The sequence below is a fragment of the Mixophyes fleayi genome, chromosome 7 (assembly GCF_038048845.1).
Source record: "Mixophyes fleayi isolate aMixFle1 chromosome 7, aMixFle1.hap1, whole genome shotgun sequence".
NCBI lineage: Eukaryota > Metazoa > Chordata > Amphibia > Anura > Limnodynastidae > Mixophyes > Mixophyes fleayi.
This window is the reverse complement of record NC_134408.1, coordinates 81,614,328-81,638,519: the sequence shown is the minus strand read 5'-3', so window position 1 is coordinate 81,638,519 and position 24,192 is coordinate 81,614,328. Positions and strand designations below refer to the sequence as shown.

At 39.0% G+C, this 24,192-nt stretch overlaps 1 protein-coding gene across 2 annotated transcripts in view; it reads left to right on the top strand.

The window, feature by feature from the left end:
* Positions 1 to 23,974, top strand: part of HIBCH (3-hydroxyisobutyryl-CoA hydrolase) — a 326,855-nt gene extending 302,881 nt beyond the window's left edge. The window contains exons 12-15 of one of the 2 annotated variants that reach the window (XM_075180042.1): positions 1,193 to 1,214; positions 17,938 to 18,057; positions 22,125 to 22,158; positions 23,811 to 23,974. In XM_075180042.1, coding sequence (XP_075036143.1) covers positions 1,193 to 1,214; positions 17,938 to 18,057; positions 22,125 to 22,135 — 153 coding nt within the window. In that variant the 3' untranslated portion in view covers positions 22,136 to 22,158; positions 23,811 to 23,974. The remainder of the gene's footprint in view (positions 1 to 1,192; positions 1,215 to 17,937; positions 18,058 to 22,124; positions 22,159 to 23,810) is intronic. The other variant, XM_075180041.1, reaches the window with a different exon arrangement.
* Positions 23,975 to 24,192: the final 218 nt, after the last annotated feature.

Here is a 24,192-nt window from a genome sequence, read left to right as displayed (position 1 = left end):
AGGTCACATCGTAACAATATAAACATCCAAGGTATACCTGACTCTGTTTGCAACGCTGAATTGTACCAGTATGCCACAGATTTGTTTCACAAGCTTCTTCCTTCGGCCTCCGACATGGATTTGCTCATAGACCGAATTCACTGCTTGCCTAAAGCTAAGAATGCCCCGACCTCATCTCTAAAAGATACATTACTCAGAGTCCATTTCTATAGAATCAAGGAACAGATCCTAAGAGCCGCATTGCAGTCATCTCCGACTAGAGATCAATTGGGGGATCTTCAGCTGTTCCATGACATTTCGGCGGCTACATTGGCTAAGCGTAGGTCGTTCTCACAGATAACCTCAGCCCTGAGAGCGACCAACATTCAATACCGCTGGGGGTTCCTGACCAAACTTCTTGTTCACAGAAACGGAAGTCTTGTGGCAATCCCTTCTCCTGAAAATGGTTCAGCACTATTGAAGGAATGGGATATCCAGCTTCAGGATCCACCAGCCCGACCTAAGCCCAGCCGGGTCCCCAGAGAATGGTCCACACCAGACGCTTGACCTTCTATATATACAATGTTTCTTTGAGAGCGGTTTTGCTATACAACATTTCCCGCCTCTGTTAGGGGTGGTCAGCCTAGCCTGTTGTTTTGGGTTTAGCCACAACCTTTTGTGCCCTGAGATAGTTTACCGGCGGCTTTTGGCTATCCGGTTGCTGGCCCCTCTTTCAGAGAGGGCAACAGGGCAAATGAACTAGGTTCCCTATTTGTTTAGGATCAGCGGTCTGGAACCTTTGATGTTACTGATATTTCAACACCTTTTTGTTTATATGGTTTAACCTATTAAGCTACCTTTCTCTTTTGCAGATCGAGCTTTTAGGCTTAAAGTCAGCACCCAGTGCCATTACTCATAGATATATATGATTTATCTATTTGATAGGTGCTAATTTATGCTATGGTAGCGGTTTGTTTAGCATAAGTAATCTGTTTAAATCGTTTGTTTTCTTGGGTCAGAGCGCCCTAGGCCCGGGCGCATGCCCCCACTTATATACTTAATTTTGCCACTTGTATAGTGTGTCTTACTATTTAGTGGCAAAGTACTAGTTCCCTTATGGGTACTATTTCAGTTTATGTCTTTTTGTCTCCCCCTTCCCTATTGTGTCTTACTTTCTGTTTTGTGTCCTGTCGGAGACGATCTGGAGGAGAAGACAACCAAAGATAGAAGCTGGGGTAAGATGTACGATGTACTACTCATTTAAAATTTTTTGATATGCTTAAGTTTCTTTCTGTTAATGTAAAGGGACTAAACACCCCTAACAAGCGCCGGAGTGCCCTTAAGTTAAAAGTTTTGCATCCCTAGGGGCTGATATAGTAGATGTCCAGGAGACCCCATTTCTCATCACATGCTCCGCCCCAATTCCACAACCCTAAATACCCTATCTGTTATGCCGCATCTGGCCCATTTAAGAGAAACGGTGTAGCTATTTTGATTGGAGCAAAAAGTCCTTTTAAACTTGAAAAACAAGTTCCTGACAAAGTTGGAAAATACTTAATCCTGGTGGGGAAAATTGGTCGTCAGTATGTTACACTGGTGTCTCTATATGCTCCTAATTCCCGACAACTTCCGTTCCTCAGGAAGCTCTATCAGGCTGTATATAAGGTTAAACGGGGAATGGTTTTGTGTATGGGAGACTATAATGTTGTGCCGGATCTAAAACTAGATCGATCCTCTAGCCCAGGGGTGGGCAAACCTGTCCTCAAGGGCCATATCCAGTTCATGTTTTTAAGATTTCTTTAATCACGTACAGCTGAGTTAATCTATTTGGCTGGGTCAGTAATTATCCCACCTGTTTCTACAGACAGAAATCCTAAAAACATGAACTGGATATGGCCCTTGAGGACAGGTTTGCCCACCCCTGCTCTAGCCCCTCCAAGCAGTCAAAATCTTCCCTTAACGCTGTCTGTTTAGCTTTCTCCCAAATGTAAGCGGAATTTGATTTATATAATGTGTGGCGGGTATTGCATCCGGGAGAAAAGGACTATACGTTCTTTTCCCATGTCCATAACTCTTACTCAAGAATTGATTTGGTTTTAACTGACAAATGGTCTCTCCAGCATATAAAGAAAATTGAAATATTACCTATCACCTGGTCGGACCATGCTCCTCTGGTTTGGCATCTGGAGACCATTGCTAAGGACCGGCCCTTTAGGCCCTGGAGATTAGCAGAGTATATATTAGCCAGTACGGAAGGGAATCAAGTTATGCAGGTAGCTTTAGACTCTTATCTGGAGACCAACAAGCCTGAGGACACTTCGGTATACGTTCATTGATGTGCCCTTAAGGCAGTAATGAGAGGGGCAGCAATCCAGGCTACAGCAACAATTAGGAAAACACAGTCCAGAGTGCTCTCCTCCTATGAGTCACAGCTGGCATCATTAGAGACTCTTCATAAACGCGCCCCTCAGGATACTAAAGTTAAAAATGATCTAGTATCATTCCGTAGGAAAATGAACGAAATTACTCTGTTGCAAATTAATAATGCAATAGCTAAGCTCAACCAAAAATTCTACACCTTGGGGAATAGAGCTAGTAAACTACTTGCCTGTAAACTATGTGGGAAGAATGCTATTAATAGAATCAAATCCATTTGTAACACACAGGGTACCCATATATCCAATCCCCTTTTATAGCTAATAGATTCGCTTTTTATTATGAAAGTTTATATAATCTAAAGACAGATGTAACCTTGACTCAGCCCTTCCAGGAGACTATTAATGATTTTCTGGCCTCTATTTCGCTCCCAGCCCTGCCGCCGGAGGCGGCTGAAGTACTATGTTCGGACTGGACAGAGGACGAGGTCCACGCTACTATAAAATCCATGAAGAAAGGGAAGGCCCCAGGCCCTGATGGATTTACACTAGACTTCTCCTCTTTGTTTCAAACCCTGTGTCTTCCCTACCTGCCTTATCCCGCATTTTACAAGATTACTCAGCGGTATCTCATTATAAGCTTAATACTACCAAATCGGAAGCTTTGGGGGTGGCCCTCGCACAAGATGCTTTGAAGCTCGTTAAGTCTACATATAAATTTCATTGGTGTTCCCTCTCCATAACTTACTTAGGCATATGTATACCGTCTGATCCTAATCTGACTATCCAACTTAACTACCAACCCCTGTTAGGCTTGATTGATAAACTCACAAAATCCTGGATTAACTTTGAGGTTTCCTGGGTGGGGAGTGTAACAGCCATATAGATGATGCTCCTTCCAGAGATACTATACCTATTCCATTGTATCCCTTATCTGGTGCCTATGTCTTTGCTTAAATTTTTTTATTCTATTGCGTTTAAATTTATCTGGAGCAATAGACGCCCCAAACTATCAAGAGATAGGATGTTTAGAGCTAAAGTAAAACGTGGATTAGCTGCGCCTAATCTAGAAACATATCAGTTTGCGGCTATCCTACACCAGCTTAGGGATTGGCATGCCCCTCCCTAACTAAGGAAGCCTTGGGTTGACATTGAGCAACATAGTTTCTCCCCATTGCCACTACTAGACCTGCTATGGTTAGACAAGCCAAGTAGACCAAGCCCTGAGAAGTGTTAGAGACTCTCTCTCTGTCTGGGATAAGATGTTGACTCTTCTGCCAGAATTTCACCTCCCCACCTCTAGTCTTTCTACAATTGCACTGTCCCAAATGATTCCAGATCTGCGCATTGGCTTTTGGGAAAGGCAGGGGGCTAGCCGGGTGCAGGACCTTATGGAGGGAGGTTCACTTCTCTCTTTTTCCCAAATTCAGGAGAGATATGATGCCCCAGTTCGTGACTTTTACAATTCCTTCCAAATTAGACATTGGGTGCATTCTCATCCCTCATTCCCTCCGGCCTTAAAACTGGCTCTCCCTGGTATAATGTCCTCTCTCTCTCCCACTTCTCATGCGTGAGGCATCTCAGTTTGGTATCAACTCTTGATGGTTCCTGTGGACAGCACAGATCTCTCAGTGCAGGGGATCTGGGAAAGAGAACTTGACTTTGACATTTTGTATATGTTCTTATAGATTTTCATCCAGACCTCTCGCAAAATATCTAAGTGTATTAACCATTCAGGAATGCTTATTAAAATGGTTCACAGGGTGTATCTCACGCCAGACAAACTGCATAAAATCTGGCTGTCAAAAACCAAATACTGTTGGAGAAATTGTGGGGAAATTGGTATGCTTATACACGTTTTTTGGAACTGTCATAAGCTACAACCACTTTGGGTTGAAATTTTCCAGCTAATTACCCAGGTCACTAAGGATGATTTAACCCCATCCCCGGCTATGGCGCTTTTACACCTATATCCCCCTCATCTTCATAATCACTATGTGGCTGGGCACATACTCATATCAGCTGCAATAGCTCAAAGCTGGAAATCCCCCTTGGTTCCATCTCTTACCAAAGTCATCAGCAAAGTTCAACACAGCTATGAGATGGAAACCATAGGCTTTAACTATACCTCAAGGGCTTCCTCACCTCTGGTTAAATGGTTCAAATGGTACAAATTTGGTCTGCCACCTAACTCCTATGCTGTATACCCCTCTGGAGGGTAAATGTCCTGTTTTCAAAATGTATTTTTATGGTTGATTGGGTTCAATATGGACAGTCTCCGACTCTTGCCCCTGTCTGTCTCCCTCCTTCTTGAAGTCTTTGTCTTATGTGTATTTGAATGTTTCTTGTGTTATTGTTTTTTGTTACTTTTTTTCAAATGTGTATTTATGGGCAGTTCTGACTGATTTATTGGATCTACATTATGCACTGTACTCTGTTGTAACTGCGAAGTTTGTTACATTTATTTTTTTTTTACTAAAAACTTAATAAAAACCTTTTAAGTTAAAAAAAAAAAAGATTATTTAGGGTAAATTAAGGGTTAATGCTTAAAAGCTATAAAATATTATTAACCCATATTCTACAATTTAACAATCTTTTATAAAATTTGTAATAACGGTTTGTGCATAATTTCAAAATATCTACTGTATATGTGATCTTGTTTTTATTGTGCTTGTATCAACTTTTAAAAAGCATATCTACAGATTTAACCCACAAATCTAAAAAAGAAGGTCTTAGATTTTTTACGTTACAAATTTAACAAATACACTTGATTTTAACATTGTTAATTTGCATAAATGTGTTCAACTTTTGTTTGATAATGTACAAAATAATGTCCACATTTTATTTAACGATGCAGTAAACAATTTTTTTTAGTTTTTATATTTTTTTAAATATTATATTAACTGCTTAAAAATCTGACTGGGACAAAAAATAAAGGAATTGAAATATGTTTTTGAAACATTCCAACAATATCTAATTTACATTTTTTATTGGTGTTTTATATATAACATTTTTTTTTACATTTTTAGTTAAAAATACACAAAGTTATTGTTAATAGAGTTAATACATGCATGTAATCCTGAAAAATTGATGAAGAATAATTGACAAGGGTAAGTGTGGTATTTACTATTATATTTAATTTATGATTGTTTAATTCAGTCTTATTAGGTATGATATATTTACTTCTTCAAATTTTTGTATCCCTTAGACCAAAGAGTTCAAAAGTATATAAAGGTCTCTGCTAAGAATCATGGTGTAATCACAAAGAAGAACAAAAGACAAGATTCTTGATTGACTATTTTTTAGAGATGGGCGGGCTCAGTTCCCTGAGAACTGAACCCGCCCGAACTTCACCTATCCGAGTTACTCTGGCGCCAATTCGTAATCAAAATCGATGCAAAACGTCATTGTGTCACGGGCAGTAGGAGTTCTGCCCAGGATTCACCAGGTGACTATGCTTACCAGAGGGGCAGAGTTTGCACAGCGGTCCTCTGGCAGCAGGGTGAATAGTGGAACGCATATAACAGCAGATGGAGAGAGGATGCCAATGGAATTGATGATAGTCAGTGACTTGCAGCTATACTGGTTGAAGAGTCAGCGACTTGCAGCTACACTGGTAGATAAGTCAGCGACTTTCAGCTATAGTGGAAGGCAGGTTTCAACCACGGAGAGCCAGGTGGACGTGAGCAGGTGAAGGAAGGTAATGGGAGAGTCAGTGGTCTGGGTTCAGCAAGTTGTACCACTGCTGTGAAGGGAAGACTTGTCCAGGTGCAGGTAGGTAGCGGGAAGTCAGTGGTCTGCGTTCAGCAAGTTGTACCACTGCTGTGATGAAAAGACTTGTCCAGGTGCAGGTAGGGTAGTGGGAAGTCAGTGGTCTGCGTTCAGCAAGTTGTACCACTGCTGTGATGAGAAGACTTGTCCAGGTGCAGGTAGGTAGAGGAGGCATCAGTGGTCTGCGGACAGCAAGTTCTACCACTGCGAGGAGGTGAGGACTTGTCCAGGTGAGGATAAGTGGAGGAATGAATAGAGTCAATAATTGTATGAATACAATGAGAGCACAGAGGAACTTGCTCCAAACAGATATGCAGCGTTATAGCGAATAGTCTATAGCGGGTATGGATACCGCTGCTGAGTAAGGAAGCTTGTCCTAAGCGGATATGCAAGGTAACAGTTGAAAGTCAATAGCAAGTAAGCATACCGCTGATGAGTAGAGAAGCTTATCCACGAGGATATGCAGGCACAGCAGGAGCACTGAACGGCTGAAGCGGGTATGGGAACCGCAGGTGAGCAGAGCAGGTAATCCAACAGACAGCTGAGGACACGAGCAGGATACAGAAATCAGTAGCGGGTATGACATCCACCGATGAGCAGAGCAGATAATCAGCAGGAAGCTGAAGACACGAGCAGAACACAGGAGTCAGTAGCGGGTATGGGAACCACCGATGAGTAGAGCAGGTAATCAGCAGGAAACTGAAAACACGAGCAGGACACAGGAGACACCTTCAGAGACTCACAGGAAATGAGACTCAAGATCAGGCAACGATGTAATGAGCACAGGTGCCTTAAATAGGGAGAGGTGCCTGATCCACCAATTAGATTAAAAGCAAAGGTCATAAGAGTTCTTGGATGCTGCGCATGCGCAGTGCATCAAGATGGCGGACGGCCGCGGCTCAGGACAGACGCCGGCAGGAAGGCTAGAGAGCCACGCGCCAGCGCAGAGGCACTCACGGTCCGGTGAGTGACACATTGTGACGTTGTCGGATTTTGGAGCTCGGTTCTCGCGATATTTGAAATGCATAAATACCCGCCTCCACAGAAATACATTGCCATTTGACAGAGGGAGAGAGCAGGGTTAGGTCGCAGGCAGCATTAGAGCAGGGAGAGAGCAATTACTCTATACATTATTCTTGCAATTATTCTTGAAATTCTTCTAGCAATTGTTATAGCAGGAAGAGAGGAGGATAGAGGAGGCATTTTTGCAAACATTACCAACAGTTTGGGGTGTCATATTCCCTCCTCCAGAAACTATTTTCTGGCTGCAGAAAGTCTTATCTAGCAGCACTATCTATTTAATATTTTGCACTATAAGCACTGACAGTTCTCTAATGGAGAATTCAAGCGGAGATGAATTGATAGTCTGTGATAATGATGTACACACAGGTGAGGGTGAGGATGAAGCTGAAGATGATGACGATAACATCTTTTTAAAACTTTCTAGGCTGTAGGGTGTAATCTACCCCAAATAGGAAAGGGACTTGGGGCATTTCTATATCACGTACAGTCTTGAAAGGCTGCTGTTTTGTCAATTTCACGATAAGGGTAGGGTGTAACAAGACTAAAATTGTTATATCTTGTTGGAATGTGACAGGTGTCATACACAGGCAGACACCAAACTGCCTTTGTCCATTTCTATTTTTATTGTACAGTCTATGCAGGCTGCTTTTTTCTATTTAACTACAAGTGGAGGGGGGCCTATAGAGACAGAAACCAAACTGCTTTTTTCCATTTCTATTTATATTGTACAGTCTATACCGACTGAATTTTTTCTATTTAACTACAAGTGGAGGGGGGGTCTGATACAGACTGACATCAAACTGCCTTTGTCCATTTCTATTTATATTGTACAGTCTATGCAGGCTGCTTTTTTTCTATTTAACTACAAGTGGAGGGGGGTGGGGGGCTGATACAGACAGAATCCAAACTGCCTTTGTTTATTTCTTTTTATATTTAACTATAATTGTAGGGTGTTATATACACCCAAGGGCGATGGCTGCATTGCCAATAGGCTAAGATGGAGAGGAAGACAATCAGGTTTGTGTGTAGAATTAAGGACGGCCTACCAGGGATTAAACTTTTTTTCATAATTTATTAGCTTTAGAATTACCTTACTTATCCAAGAAACAGGTGGAGCACTAAATTAGGTTATTTTAGCCCAAAATAAATCGATTTTTAAACAAAGTTGCTAAACAAAACCAAACAAAACCAAAACACGCAAGAGCGGTTTTGCCAAAACGAAAACACGAAAGTAATCCAGATCCAAAACCAAAACACGGGGGTCAGTGACCATCTCTACTATTTATTAACCAGGGTATGTTTTTTATATATAAAATTATTTTAAAAAAAATGGTTCTATTTTTCAACATTTTTTTTTTTTTACAATCGTGCCAATCATTGTAAAATATGTTCACTGTTAATGCTATTGATGTTAAAAAAAAATGTTCATAATAGCTACATAAATATTATCATTAATTTTTAAAATACAAGACTGCATACTGAATACTGCAGAAAACTTTAAATGAGGATGGATCGTCATTGATGATAATGTTGATATGAAGATGTAATTGCTTTAAAAAGAAGTATTATTATTGTAATTAAAAAAAAATCCTTTTTGGATTCACAGATTACTACAAAGGATATATGACTTACTGTTCAAACTACACCAAAATTAAGAAAAGCAAAGACCACAGAAAAGACAATATGTATTTGCAATAATCAAATGATGATAGAGAACAACGTTTTGCAAAACAAAAAAGTTAATGAATAAAATAATGTTACTTTTTCTTTAAAACATGTCTCTTTTGTTATTCTATTGTATATAGTTAACATAAAACCTTCCCTCAAAGGGGTTAAATGTTCAAGGTAGGACAAGTGACAGATGTATGTCTTTAAATAACTTGCTCTGTTCAGATTGGCCTACCTTCAACACTTAACCAAGCCATACCTTTGTCTAACTAAACTAGCTTTTAATTATTGTCTAAAACAATACAATGAATATAAATAATTGGACATCAAATCAATAATTTTAGAAATATTTTTTACTAATACATTTTCCAAACTATTTTCAAACTTTTTTAAAAAAAAAAAATACATTTCTCTTATTTTTAACATTAATTTACAAAACATTTGTGGGGTATTTTAACATTATACATAATTTATTAAAAAACATCAAGAGTGGGTCCGCTGGGTCCGTCTGTAATCCCCAATCAATAGGTTGTGACAGGAACATGTTTGAGAATGGAAAAGAAAAAGACAAAAGTCATTCAGAGTGAGTGTGTGTCAGTAAAGATACTTACCATAAGGTTGCATTACACAGAACACAGAATAGTGCACCTTTAAAAAGATCACACTCACCTAGCCAAGAGGGTGCTAGTAATGTGTCTCACTAACTCCACAGCTCATCCTTCAAGACTTAACAAAAAACCGTTAGTAACACCAAAAACTATAATAAAAATACAGATATATATATATATATATAAACAAAAGCTTTAACAGAACACTGTACGGCGCTCTTTTCTGATTATGTTCCAAAATTCAAATTGCATTACTGAAAAATTTATTTGAAAAAAAATGAATATTAGTTATTATTACAATAAAAAAACATTTCTTCAAATTAAGGAAATTTCCCACTTATTTGAAAAAAAAATCAGAAATTAAACGCTGGCGCTCACGAGTACCAGTTTGCAGGCCCTCTGCTGACGCTGATGAAAGGTCTTGATCCTGTAAAACATCAGGATCAATCTCTACCTCCAAATTATTTGCCAGACAGATATTGTGCAGAATGCTGCAAGCAATAACTATAACATTGGAGTGAGCAACCAGGGCCGGCTCCCATATCCTGCATCACCTAATAAAAAAATAAAGGACCATTATTTTTCTTACTATTCTTCTCATTTAATTAAGAATTAATAAAATATGTTTTGTTGTTATAACTTACCAAGCAGCCATCCATGAGGAAACTGTCCCTCCTCAAACCTCGTGAACAGTGCTGAATCCTGCAAAATAAATGCATCGTGAGACGATCCAGGGAAGCCAACACAAACATTCCGAATTCTTTTTCTGGCATCTCACACCATCTGCACGTTGGGTCCCATGACCGACAGGGCCATGGGACCCGACGCCTTGCTTCAAGTAATGGAGCCGCAGCATTCTCTCCCTCACTTGCTTCCACATGCACAGCTACATTCTCCTCAATTTCACAAACATTTTCTTCCTCTCCCTCAACTAGCAAACCAGCATGTGCATATTCCTCCATACATGCTGCATACATATACTGCCAAACTGTGATAGAAAATGGCTCCATTACTACATTTTTTAATTAAATAAAAATAAAAAAAGTTTCAAAAATATGAATTAACTAGATCAAGATATTAATCAAACTATTCAATATATTAATAAAATAGTAATATAAGAAATACAAATCCACAATTTCTCAACGTTTTCCACAGTCTGCAGCTCTCCGATGACATTCTTCTTCTCTCATGGCTGTTGACTGAGAAATGTAACTAATGTTTAATTTTAAACTTACTGGACTATATATTTGATTTTTTCCCAAGGGGATGTATTTGACAGTTGACATACTTATAACTTAATAGGGATTAAAGTTTATTTTAATACACAATAATCATTTGTGACAAGATTATTATAATATATATTATAAAAAATGCCCCCTATTAAAATAAGTTTTGCAATTTCAGGATACCTTAACGCTTTTCCACCACCTTCAATGGTGCGATCAAAAAAATGCCAAATCATAGCTGTTCCTACACTCAATAAAAGAGTAGGTCACTTTGCTCTATAACATATCTCTTTATTTTGCATTTAGTTGTTCTAAAATTAAGTATCTTGAGCAGCTTCCTTAAAGTAATAATGTTTAACACCAGAATGTGATCATAATGATGTGGGTTAAATCACTGTGAAGAACAAATTGTTGATGCCACCTTATCCAGCCTCGTTTTTCTCAAAATGTGGACTATAACAACATATACTTTTATAGCCCTTTTAATGTTCTCCACATCTACAGAGCGCAAGTGCAGAGTTCTATTACTTGGGGGTAACTTTACCCCGTGTTTATCATGTGTTCCTGTATATGATATCCTTTGTAATTATGTTTGGTAATGCCATAGCTTTGGTACAATGTTTACATGGATGTATGTTTTTCTTAAAGGTGGCCAGGTGGGTTATGGATAAGGACCATGGGTTGTCTAGTTCCAGGACTTAGATAAGGGGATTGTAGCTGCTTTTTCTGTAGGCCACTACAAAATACAGACCACTATATCTCTTGGTTTTAGAATGCACACGCAAAAGTTTTTGGTGTATTTACACTGCAGGACTCCAAATTAGAGGTGACTTTACAATGCAGACCCAACTTAAATCTCTAGCGGATTTCCAATGCAAGCCCACGTCTCTCCCAAATCTCTGGTGATGACCATAGATCTCGGTTGGTGACACAATGGATAATACAATAGTTAGTTACCCCTCTGGTAGTCCCTCCCTGTTTCTCAACGCACTGAATAGGAAGCGAGTCCCAGGAAGCTTTCAAACCCAATAGACATCTCCCAGGACTCTTGTGAATAGGTCCATTAACTAACCAGATGCTTAGCCATCCTTGATTTACTAGGAAAGACTGGTCTGTGGGGAAAATGGCCCTCTGCCATCCTTGCAAGTTTACATCTTCTTTAGTCAAAAAACAATACATATTTAAATAATTGCATTTTTCCATGATCAAATCTGTTATAGGTTTTTTTTATATTAGGTTTTGCTTTCAATTACATGAAGAGCTGTGTCTTATCTTATTCTGTTCTGTTGTCATATATCAATACTAATAATAGATTGTTTTCACATATGTTTAGACAATAAAAATGCTTGTATTTTGATGAAGCAATTTTTATAACTTTTCGACGCAGCAAGGTGGCCCTTAACATGTACCACTAAAATTTACTATGCTGAGGCTGATCTTGGAGCCCCGGTGTAGACCCCTCTCTTCAGCAAAGTATATTCCCTCTTCATCGGCAGCCTAAAGCTGCCAGCGAATGGAGAAAGTGCTATGTGCATGCACATAGAGCTTTCGCCATAAGGGATCCACACTTCAGCTGTGCTGAGATCTTACTGTCCCAATAGAGGTCTAAAGGTAAATGCTGATAATTAGGTTAATTCCAGAGAAAACTAAGATTTCTTTGATAGCAACCCTTTGTTACATAACAAAAAGCTATGAAAGAACATTTTCCCAGTGTTTACGCTTGCATTTTGGCTCTTCATCACTTCTTAAATAGACCCCTTAATATGGTTATCCCAAATACTTCATCTAAATCCTATCAAATGTAGAAATAGGAGTAATGGCATGTAGTAAGTTACCCAGTCCATCAAAATTGCAAAAAAAATGGAAATGTAGTTGAGACATTATAACTAGTTAATCAAAACCCATTATGGTGGCTAGTATATAAAGCAGACCTCCCAATATAGTGGCTAGTGTTTATCAGTCCTCTATTGTGATGGCTATTGAAAAACAAAATTCCCGATGTGATGGCTAGTGGATAGTAATCTTCAAATATAGTGGCCAGCCTATAGCAATGTTCCCAATGTGCTGGATAGTGCATAGCAATCTCCTCAGTGTGGTAGCTAGTATATAGCAATGTTCTCAATATGATGGCTGCTATATGGAAGACCTCCCAATCTGGTGGCTAGTGTATATCAGATATTCCAATCTGGTGACTAGGATATTGTATAACTTCCAGTCTTGTGACTGGTATATAGCAGACTTCCCCATCTGGTGACTAATTTATAGCAGAACTTTTCTGATGGCTAGTGTATAGCAGCCTTTCCAATGGGATGGCTAGTTTATTGTTTAAAATACCTGTCAGGCGCAGAGGGATGGGCTCCCTCCTCTTCCGAACAATCACGTCCCTTTGCTTAGTGTCTAGCTTACTGGCCGGCGGGCACCGGCGCATGCGCACCCCGCATCTCAGTTGCTAGGCAACGGGACGCTTCTTCCTGGCTTCCTGTTCGCGGTCAGCTTACTCTGACCACCGATCTCCTGCTACCAATAAGGGAGTCCCTGCATCTATTTAAGGCATCCTCTGGCACCATTCTGGACCAGAGTATCAAGGTCTACCTTATGCTCCAGCTTCTGTATTCCTCATTTCTGCACCCTGACGTACTTTTGGCTAGTGACCCGAATTGTCTGACTCTGCTTCTGGAACCCCCTTTTGGCTCATATTGGACATCCCAGCTTGACTCCTGCATTCCTGACTGGTTTATGCCTGCTCTCTTGGTTGTGTTTTCCTGCACGGTTCTGACCCGGACTGCCCAACCTTTCTTCACCTCGCTGGTGGCTACATTGGAGGGCTGCAACCTGCGAGTCTCAGCCGCGAAGCCCAACTTCCTTGCGGGGATCCCTGGCGAAGACCTGGGGCACATTAGACTCAGCGCCTCCTAGATTAGCTGCGCCAATACCAGTAGGTGGATCTAATCCTCACGGCTAGCCTGACAGTATACTCTGGCCATGTCAACAGAAGAAACCGGGGAACCTTCTGCTCATGAGTTACTTATTCATCTGGCTCACAGAGTCGAGAAACATGAAACCGAACAGGCTCAGCTGCTCCAATGCATACAAGGGGTCGCCACCAGACTAGAATCACTTCAAACTGCTGCAGCGTCCCAAGCGGTGGCTGTTAATACTTCTGAGGTTGCCTTGTCATCAATACCAGTAGGTAGGTCTAATCCTCTCGGCTAGCGTGACAATACCCTAATTGAGGAATTGACTATCCATGCTCCCTCCTCTGCTATTTACTCATTGCTAAAGGAAAGAGTTACAAGAAGTAGTCATCTAGAATGCCACTCCCTGCACTTTCGATTTCTCTTCTTCATTGAGGGAATTGTATGCAGAGCCCAACACTTATTTCATGGCTCATAATGGCAGGCCTTTTCATAAATATGTGTTTCAAAGATGTCACAAAAAAATATTGTGCCCCAAAGCATTCCCACATCAGTATAAGTTCAGGGGATACTGCTCCCAAGATTTTACAGCTCAAGAGAATCTGACATAAAATATTTGACGGAAACCAGAAGACCTATATTGATATGTTAATGACTTACAGAACTATTTTTTTTTTTTCAAGAGTTGGGTAAAGGGGCACTATGACTCATGTAAAATGCATGTAAATAAATGTGACACAGAAATCATTGTTGCAAATCTTTTGCTTTTTCACAAGCAGTTTGTTTTCCCAAACATTTGCAACTCTTATGAAAATATAGTCATCTCTAAAGCAGATATTATTACACAAGTAAAAAAGCATTAACACGAAAAGTGTTTAATATGCATTTTTTATTTGCATTTTTACTTGTATTACAAAAACTACAAGTAAATATGTAGCCCTACATTATTGAAGTGTGCAATCGCAGATGAGTGATAAGGCTGCAACACTATGTAGATCTATTGTGATCTACATTTTTATAAGTATTTTTATCCCAGTATAATGTATAAATGCTCCAAAATCTAGTGCTTCATTTTAAATGTAGGATAATTTGCTGGGTATGGAATGGTATTGGAGTTTGCAGGCATATTATAAGATAGGATCGAGTGGATGATTAATTTCTAAATACCATTTACTTCTTGTGTATTGTGGTCTCGAATGTTCATGGGATGTTTTTGATGTAATCCAATGCACATCACAGCAGCAATAGATTGATCCTTGGCAGATGCACATGTAGACTGGTCCCAGAAGAATATTATTCTCTTTATATTTATCATCTTTATCCATATCGCCGCACAATCCAAAAAGCAATTAACAAACAAAACATACAGATAAGTAAGGAACAAGAGAAATAATATAATCCATAAAATTCATACAAGAGAACTACATAAGAAAACACAACTAGAACAAACTAAACATTACAAAGAGGATGAGGAGATAGGAAGTAGATAGGAGTAGAGATGGCCAAACTTGTGAGAGTTGACATCAAGAGGATTAGGTTAGTAAACGGAGATGATAGAGGTGGAGTGAAAGGAGCAGGTGAAGTGTGAGTAGGAAATTGACTTTGGATGGGGCCAGGTAGACAAGTGTGAAAGGTGACTTTTGAATGAGCATTTGAAGTATTGGAGGTTGGGGTCAAGTCTGGTTGGGGGCAGGGAGTTCCAAATGTGGGGAGCAGCATGGGCAAACTCATGAAGAATGAAGTGTGAGGTGGTGATAGGTGATAGAGAGGCGAAGGTCACTTACAAACCGTAGTGGGCCAGTAGGGGAATATTTCTTGACTAAGTTGGATATGTAGTAGATGAAGATATTATAGAGGGCTTGAATTGTAAGAAACTTGAATTGTATTCTGCAGGGAATGAGGAGCGAATTGAGAGACATTTTGGAAGAGAAATGTTGGGAGGGGTCAAGATCACACAGGTTGTATAGTGTCCGCAGGGTTTTAGTAGCCGGCAGGGGAAAGAGAGAGCTGGAAGGAGAGGTTGTTGTCAGAAAGCGTGAATGATAACTTGGATAATTTGGATATGTCACAGAGATGAGAATGCAAGGTCACGGGAATGCCCAACCATAGACAGAGGTGATGGAGAAGAGTTTGAAGGTAGAATTACCTTTGGCGTATCAATGGGGATGTTGAAGTCCCCAAGAATGAGGCCGGGTAGTTTGGATGAACATAAATGTGGGACCCTGGTGGCAAAATTGTCAAGGAAGTGAGATGTGGGTCCAGGTGGGTGGTAGGTGACTAACACAGGGGTGGAAAAGGAAGAAAAGACATAGTGTGAGTCTCAAAAGAAGAGAAGTAAAGCAAAGTGTCACACATCGAAGTCTGGCAGTTACTTTTCAAACCTGCTGTCCTGCACACTTCCTCTTTTCGTCCCTCCACTCCAGGTGCAGAACCTTGTGCTATAATAATAATACTTTTTACATCATAAGGTGCATGGCCCTTTAAGAGCTCTGAACCTGTGATCATGTGCTTTGTCCTGAGACCCTCCTTGCTCATCAGCTCAGCTATTTAAACCTGCTCAGTGCACAGGCCTGTGCCAGAGTATTAGGCGCAATACCTTTACTCCAGCATTCTTGTGCATATTGTGGCTGATTCCTGTGTATTATGACCTGGACTGTTCCTGACTTCTCTTCTGCTTGTCATTTGGTACTGTGTATTCCTGATTCTTGATGACCCAGCTTCATTCTGACAGTTCTTCGGTTTTCTGATTTGGCATTCTACAGTACGTTTGTGTACAAGTCCCAGGTACGTTGAACAGTCTCTTGCACTTTGATACCGGCTCATCTCGCCTGGAGGCAGCACAAAGAGCCACACCCTGCGACCTTACCTGCAGCAAAGCCCAAACCTCCTTGTGAAAAACTGCGGTTTGTTAGACTTCGCGCCTCTGTTACTGCCAGCACTAATCCAGATTGTGAAAGTGAATCCACTATATCTGATAGAATTGTGACAGGAAGGGACAGGGGAAACAATGCTGATGGTGCAGTTAGGAGATAACAGATTGCCTATGCCACCACCTTTGCGGCCATCAAAGCATGGAGTGTGTGTAAAGAATAGACTGCTAAAGGACAGAGCAGCATCAGAGACAGTGTCAGATGGTGGAATCCAAGTTTCAGTGAGGTCAAGTAGGTTTAAGGACTGAGAAAGGAAAGGATAATGGATGGGAGCAAGTTTGTTACAGACAGATATGGCATTTCAGAGTGTGCAAGTAAAGAGGAGGAACTTAAGAGAGATGAGGAAAAGGTTGCAGGGTTTGGAGGAGCATGGAGGGAGAAGAGGATCTATGGAGTCAATAGAGACGGATCCAGGGATGGGGGAGGCAGTTTACGCAGCTGGGACGGTAGATGAGATAGTGGGTAAGAGCAGTGATTGAGAGGGCAAATTGGAGAAATCAATAATAGTAGGTGGGGAAGTGATTTGGGTACAGGCTCGATTAGCAGTGTGGAGGTTCTATAAACTGATAAGGAAATAGTGAAGGTCTATGGGAGAGCAAAGAGCAAATGGGACAAAGGATAAGGTTTAATGGTATAGGAGGAATAGGGGAGAGAGTACCCACGGTGGGCAAAGTGGTGATGGTTGGACGAAAGTAGCACTATTGGATACCAAGTGTGAGAGAAAAGATGTGATTTAGGTTAGGAAATGTTGGGTAGGAAAGGAAGAAGAGGTAGGTTGAAGGCACATGTAGATAATGTCTGGAGTATGAGATATGGAATGGAGAGGACAGACCACTTATGGGAATAGCTGTGTGATATAGTGCTAGATTGTAGTTATACAGAAAGCAGAAAGGTAGTGAATGGAAGCCAACATTGTTAGATAGGAAGCTGAAGAGCAGTGAGTGGAAAGTATAAAGGTATATAGGATAACTGGTGGGTAGGTATCTGAGTGATGTGTGTAAATGACTGATGTGTAATTGACTGTTTTGCAAATGACAATCATCATATATTGGGTTAAATTATCTTGATTTTTGGGAGTTTAGGAGCAGGTAACGGGTTAAACGGCGATCTTAGGCACACTAAGCAAATGCAGTGCTCCTACATCTGGACGAGCACCAGTTCATGAGATATGACTCTTGCGTTAACCTCCATCACTTTGAATGAGCGCTAGAATATAGAAAAGGTGTTTCACACCCTTTCATAAGAAATTCAATTTTGACATCATTGCTTCTAAATTATTGTCATTTTTAAAATATTTGAACTTCTGTGGTTTTGAGAAGTAATGTGTTTATTCTGAACTCTGCAATATGATATTTGTACTAATATGTTTTTCCTGTGACTGTCTAATACCCACAAATGTTATCATTGTAATACATGATTGCGTATTATTTTTCTTACAATAGATACTTTCAAAAATGTCTCCAACATCTTTGAAAATGACCTTCAGACAGCTGAAAAATGGCTCTTCCTTAACATTGCAGGATGTACTTACTATGGAGTACAGACTAAGCCAAGCTTGCATGGTAAGAATTATTTTATTGAACAATAAACATTTGATATTATATGGTGTTTTTTATTAAACTAATAGTGTTGAAAATTGGTTAAGCCAGTGGATCCCAAACTTGCTCAGTTCGAGGCACCCTTAGGGTCTCCATAAGTTTTTTCAAGGCATCCCTAAGTCAAAATAATTACCAAGTAGTCCCCCGCCTTGCTAACCACCAGCCCTGGCCGCAGCACCATTGTGAGATTGCTGGAACCGCGGTTCACTGTTTGGGAACCACTGGGTTTAGCACTGATAATTCCTATAATGGAAAGAGTGAGAGGCACAAATAGAAACCGTTGTAATTCCTATACCATTCACCTGATTTGGATGCAAATTCCCTCAAATTAAAGCTGAAAGTCTGCAGTTAAAGCACATATTGTTAGTTTCATTTCAAATCCATTGTGGTGGTGTATAGAGCCTAAAATATGAGAATTCTGTTGATGTTCCAATATTTATGGACTTGACTGTATATGGGAAAAGTGTTGTCCTTAAGTCTTTTTCGCTTGCTGCATAAGAGTCAATATGAATCAATGATAATGTTCCAAAGCAGTGGGAGTAATGGTGAATTCGAGTTCAAACAAAGTTAATGGTGAAATCCCAATGCTTCTGTCCCAAATGTATTAATACACAATCTAATGATAATTGTTGAAGAAATTGTAACTTAGATTTGTAGTTTGCTTCTTTAAATTCAAGTCATCCCACAGGGTTGGGAAAAGATGCTTTAGATTCCCAACATGACTGCTTGACAGATTAAACATATGCAGTGTGGCAGTATTTCAGTTATTGTTGTGGAACTGTATTTGCTCCAATTGATCCTACTGACTGTGGTGGCAGTTTTTTCCGTTGTAGGGTAGTGCCTTGTTCCTTCAATCCTAGCAGTCTGTCTGTAGCGGCCAGCCACCCAAGCAGTGGATTAGATCGCGGGCGTTCAGATGAAGGGTTTGGTGCAATCCTAAACGGTTCAAACAGATGTAGTGTAGGTGTATACCCAACACGTTTCACCCTTTGTATATGTGCTTCCTCAGGGATATAAAGGGTTCAGTGGTTTCTTTTGCTACCTTTTATAGTCCAGGCTGATGTGCTGGGAAGTTCTGATTGTTTAATTGTTTTTGAAAGCAGGAGTAGCAAATAGACAAGTAATGTGATTAAGCCTCCAGATATAGTTAATTGGAAAGTTAATTGGGCTCATTGAGAGTATTGATATCTAAATTGTCCAGATGCTGAGAAAATAGGGGGGCATGCATGCTAAGGTCCATATTGACGCATAACAGTAACTGGGAATAACTGATATAAACGGAAGTGAATGAGCCATCCCTACTAAATGATGGGAAGTGTTGGAAAGCCAACTAAATATTTACAATTAAATATTGCAAAGGATGGTATCTAATGTGAGATGTCTGGGAGAAGACTTGGTGTGGAATATAGACAAATGTGCCTAGATCAAAGTCTATATTCAGGCCCTTCAGGGACAGGTTTTTGAGATTATATATCCAACATGTTTGTTCACGAGAGATCTGTCTAATGTGGTTGCAAGCTCTTCATGATCTATCATTACATTATGTATTAATATATTACAGTCAAAAGCTAAATATTGGGATATCACCATTAACTTCATTTGAACTCTATTTCACCATTACTACCACTGCCCTTTTTATTATTATTATTATTAATTTTTATTTATAGGGCGCCACTAGGTGTCCGTAGCGCTGTACAGGGACAAACGAATTACAATGCAAGGTGAGACAGCACAGTACAGTAAACAGTAAGCACAGTGGACATTATCATTGATTAATATTGACTAATATTGACTCTTATACAGCAAGCTTTTGAAAGGCGAAAACTGTTTGTTAATTGTTGAACAAAAATGTAAAATGAAATTATTGGTGCCAAACTGAGGTTGCAGCAAGTGTAGAGAAACAGTTAGATACAAAATACTTGTGAAACCATGAGATGCCTATGAAAATAGCTTAATTAAAGTAACATTTGAAGAAATAACTTATTTCAAATAAATATGAACAATGCGCTGAGGTATATAAACAGGATGAAAAAATCGGCCAATTAAATACAATGACATCACTATAGTGCATAATACCCAGTGACGGAACTACCTCCACTGCTACGGGGCCCAGCAATTCTACCACCCCGAGACTACCACTGTACCCTTTAGAGCATTCATATGAGCATGTGCATGTTCATTGAACCCAATACAGGGGCTTCACTGCCATGAATTGTATAAATGGAGAATAAAAGATAACTATGATAGTTAGTCATTTGCAGAATCTATGTTTCAAAGTCAATGTGAATTTCTTTATCGCTGTTTCCCCTGTCATTGTGTAAGTAGTTAAGGCTATCAATATGGTTTATATGAACAAAAGAAATTGGCCTACTGCAAAGCAAATGAACTACAATCTTTCAGAATGCTGCAGGAGATGTTAAAAGCAGCTGGTGATGGAATGAGACTGCCCCTACACATACTGAAAAGAGCAATGTGGGGCCTCTGGAGTGCTGGACCAGAATCAATGACCCCTCTCACAAATTTTGCTATTGGGCCCAGTCATGACATTTTCTGCCCCTGATTATGTCTATCAATTCAGCAACATATTTAAACCTATTCAAGAAATGCATATGCTTAAAGATTTACTAAACCACAAAACTAATATATTTACATATGAACCATAAAGGTAATATACCTTGTTCAGTGTTGCACTTCTTTTTGATGAAACACATTAGATTATGTATGAAGGGAGATTTTTGCTGACATATACTGCAGATTAATGTACATCTACTAATTGGTGGCTATCTTTATGGCAATATCACCTGGTAGCTGCAAAGGAGCAGTGAGTCAGTAAAGTGTGCACATGCTTACTTTATTAATTAAAAACAAATGTGTAAAAAACATATACAGATTAAAATGAGAAAAAAAAAATAAGATAAATGTTTTATTTATGATACAGTGGATCTAAAAAATCTACACAACCTTATTGACATTGTAGGTGTTTGTGATGTAAAGCTTGAAATCAGATAAGTCATATCAGACTGTTTTCTATCTTTAATGTGATTTTGCAACCAGCACTTCAAGTGACAAACACATAGACAATTTTAGGAAAAAAAAGGAAGTGAAAAAAACACCCTAAAATACCCTAGTTGCATAAGTTTGCTCATCCCTCAAATATTACTTTGTGGAAGCACTTTTATAGCTTCTATTATAGCAGTGAGTCTCTTTGAGTAAGTCTCTTATCAACATTGCACAACTGGGGATAAAAGCATCAATCTGCTCCGATAATCAGCGACTTTGCAGGACAGATTTAAAACGGCAATGTCTTTACAGGCACAACTTGAGTTAAATTATTGCATTAAATTAAGTTTAATTGCAGGGGGATATACAGTAAGTTGCGATGGTATTTTGAGTTAAAGGGAATAACCTAAGATCACACAAAGTGTAATCTTTGAAAATAAATCTTGGTGGCAGTGCAGGTGGGTTGTTGTGATGAACTCTTTGTCACACACGTCACGCATGCTCAGATGAGTGCCGGTTTGTAACATCACCCAAATTACCCAAAATAATTTGTAACATCACCCAAATACATTACAATAATGCTTAATACATAGGAGTAGAATACAACAGCCCGCAGGTATTTCCTCCTCTATGGAATCCCAAATGATACTTGCAGCAAGATTTACAGAGGAGAAAGAAGGGTATAGAAATCATTGTCTACATTGTGTTCATTAAAGAAAAACTCACAAACCGGGACCATTACTGACAGGATGTAACTTCCTGATGTACGTCAACATAGAAGAACATATGTGTGACATTTTTCTTTTCTGTTCTTCTTTTTAACATTGATTATTCAACATTGCTATATATTATTATTACGGCTCAAAAACATTTTAAAAAGTCATATTCACTGTAGAAATATCTGCTTAAGTTATATATCATGCTATATATATATATATATATATATATATATATATATATATATATAAAACCAAAAAGGACTTTAGGCAGAAGTAGATATGCAATAAGTATACTTCTTTTTTCCTTTGCAGAATGGACATGATTTTTATGAAGGTGTAAGAGCAGGTAAGTCATTCGTTGTGAGATCGCTAACCCCACTTTTCCAACTGGATAACAGAATTGAGCAGTAGATAAGAGCTGTATTATGCAAATACATTGCTAATTTGCTTACAAGCTGATCTGTTTTGCTTTAACTGACATTTAGCTATGGATTGAAAGTCTCTCAGACATGTTGTTTGACATTTTAAAATGATAACTTAGGTGCTGATGTATTGAAAGGTTAAATAATTTAGCAGGCAGAACTGCCAAGACACTAAACCCCACCAAGCGTGGGAATGAAACTATATGGATATGGAGTTATATGAGGCATCGAGGGTCTGATCTTTTATCAGACCTATCTGTACGTCGTTTACAGCCCAATATCCAGCACATGCATTTCCAGTGCTTACCATATTGAGCTGCATGGCCTATATAATAGTCCCATAATGTTACTGTATATAAACAGAATAAGTACAGACACTGAGAATTATACCTAGCTTATGAGACAAAGTGTACTGTTCATTTGTCCATACATATAAAATAAGAACAGGTGCAGTAACTTGCATACAAAAAGAAAAGTGGTACAATACTATGTTCATATTAAATATGCACATATATATGTAATGAAAGAAAATAGATTGAAAAATGTATTCTGATTTAGTCTGTACACAATGTGCATTTCTCATTGGCTGTATACCACTTATTTCTTCTGTATGTATAATGTAATTTTTATTTAGATACAACTTTTTCTGCCCTCTATTTATTAAATATATTTCCTGTCCTTTTGCTGAAAAAAAACCATTTAGTCCCTGTCTTCTCTGTAAAGTATTGACCAATTTAAAATCAAGTTTCTTCTGTCCCAACTTAGAATTAAGTCCCATTTCTTACCAAATTGAAATCAAATGCTTCCCAAATTCTCACCTTTATAATATCAAATTAAAAATGACATCTGTATCCCTTGTGTTGCTTTACGTTTAACATTGCTCTTCCCATGCTTAGAGGTAGGCAATGCACTACTAGGTCGAATATCACTAGTTGGAGGCATTGGGTTGACTTTGACAATGCCATAATTAACAGCACAGTATTCATAGTTGCATCTTCCCCTTTGTAATATTTAAATATGTGTTACTACACTGGATAAATAGAAAATCAGCTACCTGTTTCCACTAACAATTACAATTTCCTCCCTGTATCATTTTATGTAAATATATTTGTTTTTGTACACAAAAATCACAAGTGAGAGTGGAATTATTTATCAAATAAAAAAGCTAAATATTTGACTTACTGCCATGTTCTCAATATTAAAGTGGTGTTGAATAATGGTTTCAGTTAATCAGCAGCTTGCTGTAAACCTTTACATACTATATTTCACTGTGGGGACAAGAAAAGTTATTTCTATGTACAGGTCAATTCTAATGACCCAATAAATGTAATATGCATCCAGTACCTTAGTTTAGGTACCAGGCTCCATAAAGCACAATTTTGTAATTTGTACTAAGAAAATACTACATATGAACCACTCAATACCCATGGTATTTACCAGTAATTTACATAATAAAGAGATAGTACATGACAAACATGTTCCTAGACAGCCAATGCAAGGCTAAAAATGAAGTGCATCCTTCTAAGTAGAATTGTAAAGGTGACTAACTGGTTACTTCATATTTTTAACCCGACAGTGCTGATTGAAAAAGACCAGAATACAAAATGGAAGCCGGAAAATTTAGAAGACGTGACAACTGAATATCTGGACAGCTGTTTTGCATCCCTTGGAAGCGATGACCTAAAGTTGTAATTATACCATGCAATCCATTTCCACAATTAAAATACAGTTCCAATAGCAGTCTACCTGGTTTGAATGTGCGATGTCAGCCGTCACAAACTGGAATGAGTCCCCTTGAACCACCAATAGGTAGTTTGACATATAGCAGCCACCTTTATCGTAGAGCGTGAATGCACACAGGTACACAGTAGCCCCCCCAAGTACTTATTATGTGGTAGTAGGGGCTGATACCAGCTCAGATGTTGATGCATGATGTATATATTGGACAATCAAGAAAA